The 12,984-nt window shown below is 44.7% G+C and overlaps 2 protein-coding genes across 2 annotated transcripts; one reads left to right on the top strand and one right to left on the bottom strand.

Moving 5' to 3' along the window:
• The first annotated feature begins 2,353 nt into the window (after nucleotides 1-2,353).
• Nucleotides 2,354-4,248, top strand: LOC132464032 (uncharacterized). Its single transcript, XM_060060192.1, has 2 exons — nucleotides 2,354-3,459; nucleotides 3,667-4,248. Exons 1-2 carry the CDS (start codon nucleotides 2,635-2,637, stop codon nucleotides 3,997-3,999), a joined length of 1,158 nt encoding a protein of 385 aa, XP_059916175.1. The 5' UTR covers nucleotides 2,354-2,634; the 3' UTR covers nucleotides 4,000-4,248.
• A 64-nt stretch (nucleotides 4,249-4,312) lies between these two features.
• On the bottom strand, nucleotides 4,313-8,339 carry LOC132464031 (uncharacterized). The gene is made up of 3 exons (XM_060060190.1): nucleotides 7,906-8,339; nucleotides 6,884-6,959; nucleotides 4,313-6,741 (listed from the first exon to the last, which is right to left on the bottom strand). The coding sequence occupies exons 2-3, from the start codon at nucleotides 6,956-6,958 to the stop codon at nucleotides 4,852-4,854; spliced, it is 1,965 nt and encodes a 654-aa protein (XP_059916173.1). The 5' UTR covers nucleotide 6,959; nucleotides 7,906-8,339; the 3' UTR covers nucleotides 4,313-4,851.
• Nucleotides 8,340-12,984: the final 4,645 nt, after the last annotated feature.

Genomic DNA, 12,984 nt, shown 5'->3' on the forward strand with positions numbered 1-12,984 from the left:
AAACGATCCTCGCAAAGGGTCACAAGTTCACCCTGCGGTTCACTCTGCTCTTTTATTTTTTTTGTTCTTGCTCCCGCAAAATAATGAGATGGCTGCAGCGTCCAATATGCAGACGTCTGGCCTGGCTCCATCTATTACAATCAGCCCGGTGCTTTGTTTTGTCTCTGGGTTATGGTCTGTTCCTGCTGCTTGTCTATTTTAGGCTTCTTCTGTCTTGTTAAGTGCTGCCATTCTCCTGTGTTTGGATGTTGCCCAGAGGGCCCTTAGCGAGGCCTGGGGCTTGGAATGGGCTGTGAGCCCCAGCCGGGGGTGCCCGGGGTGGGCTGCCAACCCCACTAAATCTCCCTGATTACTGAAGGTGTGTGTTAGCGAGGTGGTGGGCTCTCCAAAGAGACTGAATGAGATGCAAATGGAGGCCATAACTCAGTGGTAATGCAGAGCAGAGCTTTCTACCCATCTCTCACTCGTCACCAACCCCCCTGCTCACCTCTCTCCCTTTGGCCACGGCCGGGGAGAGGGGGGCTGTCATTATCCTGGGGTACAGTAAGACGTCTTCCATGATCACCGGGCAGAGTGAGAGGGTGATGGGTGGACCATAGGGAGTGAGATGGCGAGGGGTGGACCATAGGGAGTGAGAGGGTGAGAGGGTGGACCATGGGGAGTGAGAGGGTGAGAGGGTGGACCATGGGGAGTGAGAGGGTGAGAGGGTGGACCATGGGGAGTGAGAGGGTGAGAGGGTGGACCATGGGGAGTGAGAGGGTGAGAGGGTGGACCATGGGGAGTGAGAGGGTGAGAGGGTGGACCATGGGGAGTGAGAGGGTGGACCATGGGGAGTGAGAGGGTGAGGGGTGGACCTTAGGGAGTGAGAGGGTGATGGGTGGACCATAGGGAGTGAGAGGGTGAGAGGGTGGACCATGGGGAGTGAGAGGGTGAGAGGGTGGACCATGGGGAGTGAGATGGCGAGGGGTGGACCATAGGGAGTGAGAGGGTGAGAGGGTGGACCATGGGGAGTGAGAGGGTGAGAGGGTGGACCATGGGGAGTGAGAGGGTGAGAGGGTGGACCATGGGGAGTGAGAGGGTGAGAGGGTGGACCATGGGGAGTGAGAGGGTGAGAGGGTGGACCATGGGGAGTGAGAGGGTGAGAGGGTGGACCATGGGGAGTGAGAGGGTGGACCATAGGGAGTGAGATGGCGAGGGGTGGACCATGGGGAGTGAGAGGGTGAGAGGGTGGACCATAGGGAGTGAGAGGGTGAGGGGTGGACCTTAGGGAGTGAGAGGGTGAGAGGGTGGACCATGGGGAGTGAGAGGGTGAGGGGTGGACCTTAGGGAGTGAGAGGGTGAGAGGGTGGACCATGGGGAGTGAGAGGGTGAGGGGTGGACCATTGGGGATGAGAGGGTGAGAGGGTGGACCATGGGGAGTGAGAGGGTGATGGGTGGACCATTGGGGATGAGAGGGTGAGAGGGTGAGAGGGTGGACCATGGGGAGTGAGAGGGTGGACCATGGGGAGTGAGACGGTGAGAGGGTGGACCATGGGGGGTGAGAGGGTGAGAGGGTGGACCATGGGGGGTGAGAGGGTGAGAGGGTGGACCATGGGGAGTGAGAGGGTGGACCATGGGGAGTGAGAGGGTGGACCATGGGGAGTGAGAGGCTGGACCATGGGGAGTGAGAGGGTGGACCATGGGGAGTGAGAGGGTGAGAGGGTGGACCATGGGGAGTGAGAGGGTGGACCATGGGGAGTGAGAGGGTGAGAGGCTGGACCATGGGGAGTGAGAGGGTGGACCATGGGAGGTGAGAGGGTGAACCAGGCAGAGTGAGAGAGTGGACCAGGTAGAGTGAGAGGGTGCATTATAAAGTCATGGTGGTCTCAAAATGAATTGACTTGTTACAATACTGATGATGAAGCCCACTGCCTGAGATGGCCAGTAGAGACAGAGGGCCTCTGAACCCAGCAGCAGCAGCAGCAGCAGCAGCAGCGGCAGCAGCAGCAGCGGCGGCAGCAGCAGCAGCGGCAGCAGCAGCAGCAGCGGCGGCGGCGGCGGCGGCGGCAGCAGCAGTAGTGGAAGGGGCAGGGGCAGGGGGAGAGTAATTGCACAATGCTGTGCTGAATTGTTCTGTGGATGCAAATCCCTTCTATTATTTTAATAATCTGGCTTTTACTGCTTGTACGCGGATCATTTGTTTGCAAACCAGGTTATTCGGAGAGGGAGGCTCGGGGGTAATTTCATGCTTTGGAGCATTTATATATCTATAACGTAATGAGCAAAGGGCCTGTTTCTCCTGTTAACACACTCCTGTAGGGAGACAAACTTTTCCATTCCATGCATGCTTCTTTAGCGGCGCGGTAATATGGGATTACTATGGAAGCCCATTCCCGCCACAGGAAAAAAAAAAAACACCACAAACTATCTCATAATTATGAGATTAAAAGTCATAATTACGAGATTTAAAGTCATAATTACGAGATTAAAAGTCATAATTACGAGATTTAAAGTCATAATTATGAGATTTAAAGTCATAATAACGAGATAAAAAAGTCATAATAATGAGATTTAAAGTCATAATTACGAGATATAAAGTCATGACAGTAGGCTGCATCTAGATGGTTTACATTAAGAGATCAGTGTCGTAACGTCATGGAGTTGGATCACCACATTGAGCAATATTTCCAAAGACGATATACAAATGATGAAATTCTGGCAGTATTGGCTGAGGTGCATGGGGTAGTGCTGAGCAAGCGGACACTTGAAAGGATTCTGAGAGAGAAAAGATTGTGGCGCAGGAAGGGCAAGACAGATGTGGCCGAGGTGGCAGCTTTCATTGAAGCGCAACTCCAAACGTCTGGGCAGTGTCATGGCTACCGTTGGATGTACCAAAAATGTTGGATAAATGGCATTATTACCGACAGGGAAACAGTACGTGTTCTCTTGCGGCTGTTGGACAGTGAGGGAGTTGACCTGAGATCAAGAAATAGACTACGGCGGAGAGTATATCACAGCCGGGGTCCCAATTACGTCTGGCACATTGACGGCTATGACAAACTTAAACCGTATGGGATCTGTATAAGTGGATGCATAGATGGTTTTTCTAGGAGACTCATCTGGCTGGAGGCATACAAAACTAATAATGATCCGAACGTGATTGCTGGTTATTTCATGGATGCTGTACTAATAGCTCAAGGTTGCCCTGAACGATTACGGGTAGATTTAGGGACAGAAAATGTTCGTTTGGCCGAAATGCAAAGATTCATGCACTTTTCAGAGGGTCAACTTGAAATCGAACATGTCACATTTGGTCCAAGCACTGGCAACCAGCGCATTGAAAGATGGTGGCTGACATTACGCAGTCAGTGCGCCCAGTTTTGGATGGACTTTTTCGATAAATTGAAATCGGATGGATACTTCGCTGACACCTTCCTGGACAAGTCATTGGTCCAGTTCTGTTTTCTTTCCACAATTCAGGTAAGTTTCACTATTCACTGCTTTATTTTTGTCTGTGGCTTATTCTTATTTGTATTATTTTATTTTTATTGTTACACTATACTATTGATTTGGTTTTACCAAAAAAGTTAAATACAAGAACCACACATTGCTTTCTGTCTGTAGGAACGTTTTTTCATGCAATTCATTGCATTTCATTTGTATTCACTTTGAGCCTTGTCTTATCAGGCAGAACTGGAGGAGGTCGCATTCACCTGGAATGAGCACAGGATGCGTCGAGTGCACAACTCACGAAGTCCTCATGGCCGTCCATCCATCATCCATGCAGTGCCTCAACTCTACGGGGCCACGGACTACCTGTATCGCCCAAGTCTGGAGAAGATCGAGGCCTGCTTGGGGGAGTGTGTTTACAAAGACTTCCCATGTGATGAAGATGTGTTTCACATTTGTGTGGGGCTTATGTCTGAGCATGGCCTTGAATTAACTAACGACGTGTACAAGACAGTAGATCTGTATGTAAGACTTAGACAGCTAATTAACAATGAATTGCTACAGCCTTAAAAGCAGGGGTAGTTGTTTGTGCTAGATGAGCTGCAGTAGGCCTAATTCAGCATTAGGCCTACTGCAGCTCATTTAGCAAAACTTAACTTGTACCTATTTGTAACTAGAGTAGGCTTTAACTGGTTCTGCAACAATACAAGCCTAACAATATACTGTGTGTCTTAACCCCTTTTCTCCAATCGTTGTAGTGTCTTTAACATTAAGTTGACATTTCTACTGCAAAAATAAATATATTTGATATAAACATTATACTTAATATATTAATCATGCGTCAATATTGATTATTGGGAAATAACTAAACAGTTAGCCACAATTTAATGAACTTTTATTATTTTATTATCTTCCCATAAAACAGCTTTAGAAAACAACATAAGTATTGCTGGGGATATATATAAGCTGCTGATGGCAGCTGAAACGGCTAAACGATGTATTGGTGGTGATAACTTTAATACATTACATTAATACAATAGTTCATTATATAATTAAATATTTACACATTAAATATAATCTAGCATCTCAAAGTCTCTACATTAAATCACATTACATTATATAATTTCCTATTTACATATAATCCAGCATCTCAAAATCATAAAATTAAGTAATCTCGACATGAAGAGGCTGTTGATGGCATCTGAATCTGCTAAACTATGTATTGGTGGGGATGAATTCAAGACATTTCATTAATACAACAGTACATATAATAACATATTTACATAATCCAACATATCAAAATATGTACATTAAATCTCATTACATTAATACATCAGTACATTATATAATTTCATATTTACATATTACATATTGCATTAAATCATCTTGACATGAGGAGGCTGCTGATGGCAGCTGAATCAACTAAACTATGTCCATTGCCCACACACCACTCTCCAATACTTTGTTCATTTCGTGTCTGAAATCCGGGTAATTGTCATAATCAATTGGCAACTCCAAGTAGCATCCACATGTGTGGGCGATGGGCCGTCTCTGCATACCTTGCAAATTCGTGAAGCTCAAAGTAATGGTCTTACCAAGAAACAAATCAGAGCCAGTGCAAAACCGAAGGAATAGAGACAGGTGCTGTGTGTCAGATTCTCTAAGGTAAGTGCTAAGATGCTTTCCTATGTTCTTCTGCTGGTCGTTCATAGTAGTGGGGTAAGAGATAGACCTAATCACCTTCCTCAGTGTTGGATGAAGATTTACATACGCTTCGGAAATGCCTTCCAAATCTGACCTAAAGGGTGCAAGCACCTTGCTCCACTGCTCTAGGACAAAGGCGGGTTCTTGAACCAGCTTTTGGTGGGCAAGCTCCTCCAAGAGCTGTTCAATATTATCAGCGGTTGGCATTCTTCGACAGCTGTGGAGATCCATTACTTCAATCAATTCTTCCTGATCCACACTTTCAAAATCTGAACGGCAGGATTCAAACACCAATCTCTCTGACTCTGTGACATATTTCAGGAAGCAGTCAACAAGACTACTCTTCACACTTCCCAGGGCAACTTTCTCCAAAATTACTGGGGCTATTTTTATAGGCAGGTACTTCTCTTTTTGCCAACCCATTGCTATTATTCTGCCAATGCTTTCCCACTGCTGCTTACCAAAATCATGGCGTAGAAAAGGCACCTTGAAAGCATTTCCTAAAGTGCATTGCTCATAAAAGTCCAGCCAAAATTCAGTTAGCACATCCCTTAACACGCCACCTTCATCAACTGCCATTTCCAAACTTCCATTGGGAAGAATTACTTGGATGAAAACATCATCTCGCATGACACTCGTGTCCAAAAAATGTGTGATTAGTTCTCTCAGGATCTGCCCACGGTGAACAACAATTATTCTCTTTGTTCTTTCACTCTGATCAATGGGCACATGAGCAATATCTAGGGTCGGAGTAGATGAACTTGATGCCCGAGGAGACGTTTGTAAGGTATCATCAAGGCTAACCCAGTCCAGATCATGTAGGTGTCCTTGGAAAAAGGTAACTGTGCCACTATTCTCAAAGTCATCGACAGCATTGGCGGCATCAACTTCGCTCACACTAGCCAAATCTGTCATTTCAACAGTGGAGCAATCGAAGGGCTCAGGATCACTGTTTGTATCAGACAGGACATTGCTGCTACTAGCATATACCACATCTGCGGTTTCCTGACCTTCAGCTAGTGGTAAACTAGGCCTAGGGGGGTTGGGTGAGGCTGCAAGCTGATTCTCACTGCAACCATCCCTCTTGGTTGTTGCTAAGTAAAAGCGTAAAATGGGCAGCTTTGTTACTTTATAAAGATCCCCAACTGTAGTCAGGGGATCTAACGGGCGCTCCTGAAAATCAGTTAGTTCAATCGCAAAATCTTGAACATTTCCTTCTGCATTTTTCTGACCAGGGAAAAACAGGTTTTTGGCCTGTTCAATTAACTGATCTTTACAACAATTCTTGGACACAGAGATTTTCCTGGTCCCGCCCCCCTTTTTGGCCCTCATTTGTAAGAATTTCCCGTCACGGAAATTCAACCAGCCAATTTCAATTTTACGCTCTTTCTTCTGAGCATTTTGACATGGTAACTTCTCAGACAAGTGTTCACGATCGTCACTTTTTGCTAACTTGGCTTTCAGTCGCTCAAAAAGTTTTGATTTGCGGGCAACAGGATTCTTCCCCTTCAATCTGCAATATCCAAGGACAGCCAGTCGGTCTCCATATGATGGTAGATACTCGGTTAACTGGTCGTCGTTCATGAGCAGGAGGACATTGGGATCGATCTTAAAAAAAGAGGAAAACACACACACACAGCCACAAAACAAATATAATTTAACATAAACAGAAGCAGTAATTAAAAAAAAAATCAAAAAATGCATAAACACACAATTTAGCCTATCTTTCCCCAATTAACAGACTAGTTACCTTATCGTTTTCCAGTTGCTTTATGTTTTCTTCTGGTACATTCCGCGACCTCAAGAACTCGCACAACTCATCCATCCTGTGAGAGGCCAACTACATTGTGATGCATTGAGCACATGGATGAGCTAACATTATGCATTGTACATATTTATAATTCGAAATTCGTCCCACGCCGGGCCATTTTTACTTACTACTAGCGCCACAAGAGGGGTCAAATGACCCCTAAGTCATTTGAATGAGAGGCTGTGCATTTGCACATAATGATCACTAGGTGGCGCCAATGAGCTATTACCGCGCGAGCGCCACATGTGCGTGTCTGTCACAAGCCTAGTCCTCACGATTTTGTCATAAATGTACATATATGAAGTACAAACAGCCTATATTTTCACTAAGGGTTTAAGATTGAATGATGCAAATAAAGTAATTAAATTAATTGAGATATGCCTATATTGTTATCGTGGATATTTTCTCAAGACCACTCCATTCCATCAACTTTATGAACCAGCAGTTGGCTGAGTGGTTTAGGCCCTGCAATACGGGCGACCTGAGTTCGCGTCCTGTACGTCATTTAATTCTTGCCGTTGGCTTATTTTGTAATTTCCTTTATATCAGAGAAATTAGGCTTAACAATTTACTTTTTATGTACTCAGAATTCGAACACCACTACAAAATGGCGAGCATCCTATATAGTGCACTATATCCGTGATAGGGAACGATTTCGAACACTTTGAACTAGTTTAAAAAGAGAAAACATTTTGACTAAAAGTAATGACTAAAAGTTGACTACAATTTAAGGACTTTTTGTCGACTAAAACTAGACTAAAACTACAAAGGAAAACAATGACTAAAATGTGACAAAATCTAAAATAGCTGACAAAATTAACACGGTGCTAATACTAGAACTAGCTAACATAGCTGCAACATAGCTGCAGCAGAGTGCTTTTTCAAAGGAAACATAAACCAGATGAAAAGACGCTGAATTACTGAATATAGGCTTAAAAGAGCATCTCTACAAATTCGGTTACCTTGCTGTTTCGCCTTGCGAATAGGAGGATGACCGAGAGAAGTGATGACTTGCAGGTTCATCAGCCTCAGGTCCGAAATGATGGCGCCGACTGGTAGCCTAGTAGCGCGTGCCGCTCTGTCGTGCCGATTTCGAACTTGAAGGAAGTGAGGTCAGGGGGCAGGCTAACCGTCGAAAATCTCGTAATTATGACTTTAAATCTCATTATTATGACTTTTTTATCTCGTTATTATGACTTTAAATCTCATAATTATGACTTTAAATCTCGTAATTATGACTTTTAATCTCGTAATTATGACTTTAAATCTCGTAATTATGACTTTAAATCTCGTAATTATGACTTTAAATCTCGTTATTATGACTTTTAATCTCATAATTATGCGATAGTTTGTGGTGTTTTTTTTTTTTCCTGTGGCGGGAATGGGCTTCCATAGATTACTCACATTGAATCATCGGGGAAAACCGAGAACTATCATGGCATGTCTGTGGTACCCTGGTACAGTCTCTGCACATCCGTTTGATGTTTATGACCTTTGACCTGTGGCAGTATAGATATGCCAACTGTGTTTCTCATCCCCATCACCTGCCTTGCTGGGCCTATCCAAGCCACTATTTATTTTTTAATAGCTTACTTTCTTTCTTATGTTTCTTCTTTTTTCTCTTTATTTTCTCCATCTTTATGTTTCTTTATTATCACAATGCACTGATGAAACATGCGTTTGTTTGTGGCTGTTTACAATCGTTTCCTCTGACAGGCAGTCTGTGGGCATTGGCCAGGGTATTGGGTATTGGTGTGGTATTGACTTGCAGGTTCATCAGCCTCAGGTCCGAAATGATGGCGCCGACTGGTAGCCTAGTAGCGCGTGCCGCTCTGTCGTGCCGATTTCGAACTTGAAGGAAGTGAGGTCAGGGGGCAGGCTAACCGTCGAAAATCTCGTAATTATGACTTTAAATCTCATTATTATGACTTTTTTATCTCGTTATTATGACTTTAAATCTCATAATTATGACTTTAAATCTCGTAATTATGACTTTTAATCTCGTAATTATGACTTTAAATCTCGTAATTATGACTTTAAATCTCGTAATTATGACTTTAAATCTCGTTATTATGACTTTTAATCTCATAATTATGCGATAGTTTGTGGTGTTTTTTTTTTTTCCTGTGGCGGGAATGGGCTTCCATAGATTACTCACATTGAATCATCGGGGAAAACCGAGAACTATCATGGCATGTCTGTGGTACCCTGGTACAGTCTCTGCACATCCGTTTGATGTTTATGACCTTTGACCTGTGGCAGTATAGATATGCCAACTGTGTTTCTCATCCCCATCACCTGCCTTGCTGGGCCTATCCAAGCCACTATTTATTTTTTAATAGCTTACTTTCTTTCTTATGTTTCTTCTTTTTTCTCTTTATTTTCTCCATCTTTATGTTTCTTTATTATCACAATGCACTGATGAAACATGCGTTTGTTTGTGGCTGTTTACAATCGTTTCCTCTGACAGGCAGTCTGTGGGCATTGGCCAGGGTATTGGGTATTGGTGTGGTATTGAGTACTGTCTATAGGCCTTGTTATCGGGTATTTGGGAATACCTGATACCCAGGACCTGGGAATTGGGTGGGATGGCTTGGTCCACTCAGAGGCATGTAGCATGTAGCATGTGGCATGGCGAAGCTCTGGGAAGGCGGTCGCCCTCTTCCCTCCTCTGGTCTCAGTCCTTCTCTTCCCTCCTCTGGTCTCAGTCCTTCTCTTCCCTCCTCTGGCCTCAGTCCTTCTCTTCCCTCCTCTGGCCTCAGTCCTTCTCTTCCCTCCTCTGCTCTCAGTCCTTCTCTTCCCTCCTCTGGCCTCAGTCTTTCTCTTCCCTCCTCTGGTCTCAGTCCTTCTCTTCCCTCCTCTGGTCTCAGTCCTACTCTTCCCTCCTCTGCTCTCAGTCCTTCTCTTCCCTCCTCTGGCCTCAGTCCTTCTCTTCCCTCCTCTGGCCTCAGTCCTTCTCTTCCCTCCTCTGGCCTCAGTCCTTCTCTTCCCTCCTCTGGCCTCAGTCCTTCTCTTCCCTCTTCTGCTCTCAGTACTTCTCTTCCCTCCTCTGGCCTCAGTCCTTCTCTTCCCTCCTCTGGCCTCAGTCCTTCTCTTCCCTCCTCTGCTCTCAGTCCTTCTCTTCCCTCTTCTGCTCTCAGTCCTTCTCTTCCCTCTTCTGCTCTCAGTCCTTCTCTTCCCTCCTCTGGCCTCAGTCCTTCTCTTCCCTCCTCTGGCCTCAGTCCTTCTCTTCCCTCTTCTGCTCTCAGTCCTTCTCTTCCCTCCTCTGGCCTCAGTCCTTCTCTTCCCTCCTCTGCTCTCAGTCCTTCTCTTCCCTCCTCCTGCGTTCCCTCATCTCTCCATTCGCTTGTTGAAGGACTCCTGCGTCTGCAAATTGAATCACTCTGTCTGAGAAAGGGCAATAACACAATTAGTTTACAAGGCGTCATTTATTCTCTGTCAAAGCTGTGCTCCGGTGACAGTCTGTGTCCGTCCCTTGACCCCTGACCCCTTGTTCAGGTCACATGACGTGATTATTACATCATTGGGGCATCTATTATAGGGGCTGAGAGACACACGATGAGTGAATCTTATTATTCAAATCTGTGTAGCGTCATAATAGAATGCAAAACACGTGACCTTATCAACAGAGAGGGTAAATCATGCAAATACGGTCTGAAGCACAGACATGGGTACCCGTAATGACCGCCTTTTATTTTCCGTGGCTTTCTGTCTAATTATCTGTCCTAACACACTATCTTGACCCTCAGTAATATCACTGATGGGGTTTCTTTAACCTTTCAACTTTTTGTTGTTCTTTAACTTTGATGGGCCTGTGTGCTTCCATGATAAAGATAACAAAAAGGATATAAAAATAAAAAATCGCTGTATAAGTATCTGCCTTAACCCTTTGAGGCTGCCCTTGGGATTCTCTTCAGACTTCTTTGGACTAAATGTATATTTGTATTGATTCTTCCATTAATTATTTTTTTCATATGGTTTATATATTAAACATAGTTATTTATATAGTTCATCACATCTATTTTTCATGTTTTATTTCGGCAAACTTTCCTTACTTTTGTCTTTGTAGTGTTGTCTGCCATTTGTTCTTGGATGGCTGACCCTTGTCTCGCATGATGTTATTTGACTTGACTAAGCTTACTTTCCTTCTTGTTGCTTTCTTTCTTTCTTTTTCTTCTTTAATGTCCAAAAAGGTGTCACTTCTACAAAAAAATAAATAATAACCTGAATAATAATAGTAATGATGGTACTAGTAATTGCTATTTGTATATTGACCCCCGGGAGGAAACATTTCCTTGGAACATTCCCAGCTCGCGCTGCTGATAACAGTATCCTAGAGAGAAGGGTAAAACAAATCTGTGCCACTATTGTGATTACAGACAATGCAGAGCAGTTTACAGTCTTGCCAAACAAAGGAGGTTTTCATTTAATCAGAAAGCATGGAAGACCCTGCGGAGTGTAAAGCGCCCTCGTCCAAAGCCCTATTACACATCAAAGACTTCCACGTCTCCTAATTGCCAGATCTCTTTTATTGTTGAATTATGTTCTGCTCGTGCTCTTGTAAGGCTGAACCAAAAAAAAAACCACAATACTGTGGGGAAGCCAAATCAAAGGAGCTGGTTCTCTTACTGTGTGCCCATCGTGTTCAGTTTTTAACAGTATAAATATGTGTGTTTCATACATCATGCCGCGGGATACTGGGATAACTGTATTCTCCAGCGATTCTGTAGGAATGCAAAAAGCATGAAACCGTCGGGTTTAACGAAAGCGATGTTATTGCTGCCACATTCGTAAAAAAAAAATCTAATGAAATAAAAACTCAGAAGACCTTCACGTTATTTTGTACGTCAGAGTGGGGCTTTATTGCTGACATAATCAAACAGAAAGTTGAGCCGTGTGTATAAAGTGCATCGGATCTATGGTTTTTCCCCTCTTTTCCTTGTTATCTAACTGAAACATAATCAGCATCTAAGTCTGCACTTGCTTCTCATCCAGACACCAAAGCCGCCCGTGCAGAATTGCAAAATAAGCTGAGTGTAAATATGTAATTGCCAGTGCTTATTCCGAGATCTGAAATATTATGGTCCAATATGGATTGCATTAAAATCCTGGTTGTTGGAGCGGTATCGGTTACACTGAAGACACGTAGGGAAATGTGCACCGTCTGCGAATCTGCCGGTGATGAGGGGGGAGAGAGAGTGGCGGAGATGAGGGGGGGAGATAGACGCCGGGGCAGGGTGAGGAGATGGAGGGGAAAGACAGGAGAGGGAGAGGGCATCAAGATGAAAATCTCGCTGTGTGTCTTTCGCAGAAACATTGACACGTTATTTAAATCGCCATCCCTTAAAAAAAAAGCGAGAAAAAAAAAAAAGCAAGTGGTTCACATCATTCCCGCCTTAACGAGAGCTGAGGAAGACCCAGAGGGGGAAGACGAAGGGTCATGTCAGGGAGGATCGGCGGGGTTATGTATAAAGAAATATAACGATAAGGAGAGAGGTGAAGGTTGGATCGACCTGTATATCTGCTCTTTACGGGCGTGAATAGCAAGGCACTGCACAGCGGCGTCTGTAGGCATCAGACCTTCACGACAGCCAGGGTTCACCAGGGTGATGTGACGCGCGCGTGTGCGCTCGCGGCGCCGCCTTGTATGTTCTTGTAAGCAAGTGTGTGTGTGCGTCTATGTCTGTGTCTGCATGTGTGTATTGTGTGTTTGTTTGTGTGAAACGGGATACATACTTCGGGCCCCGCGGCCCATCTCTGTCTGCGTCGGAAACGCAAACGCTGCAATTATGATGACCGCCGTCCTGTCCCCTTCACTTCCCATCTCTGTCTCCCCTCTGTCTCGCTCCCTCCATCTCTCCATATCACCCTCTCTATCTCTCGCTCCATCTCTCGCTCCTTCTCCACCCGTCTGTCTGAGTCCCTCTTTCCCTCCATGCGTCGCTCCTGCGTCGATCCGTTTCATCCCCTCTTTTGATCGCTGATTGTCTTTCTATTTTTTTATTCTGGTTAAAGCACAGAATGAAATGTTTTCTAACTCT

Source organism: Gadus macrocephalus, chromosome 9 (assembly GCF_031168955.1).
Source record: "Gadus macrocephalus chromosome 9, ASM3116895v1".
Lineage (NCBI taxonomy): Eukaryota > Metazoa > Chordata > Actinopteri > Gadiformes > Gadidae > Gadus > Gadus macrocephalus.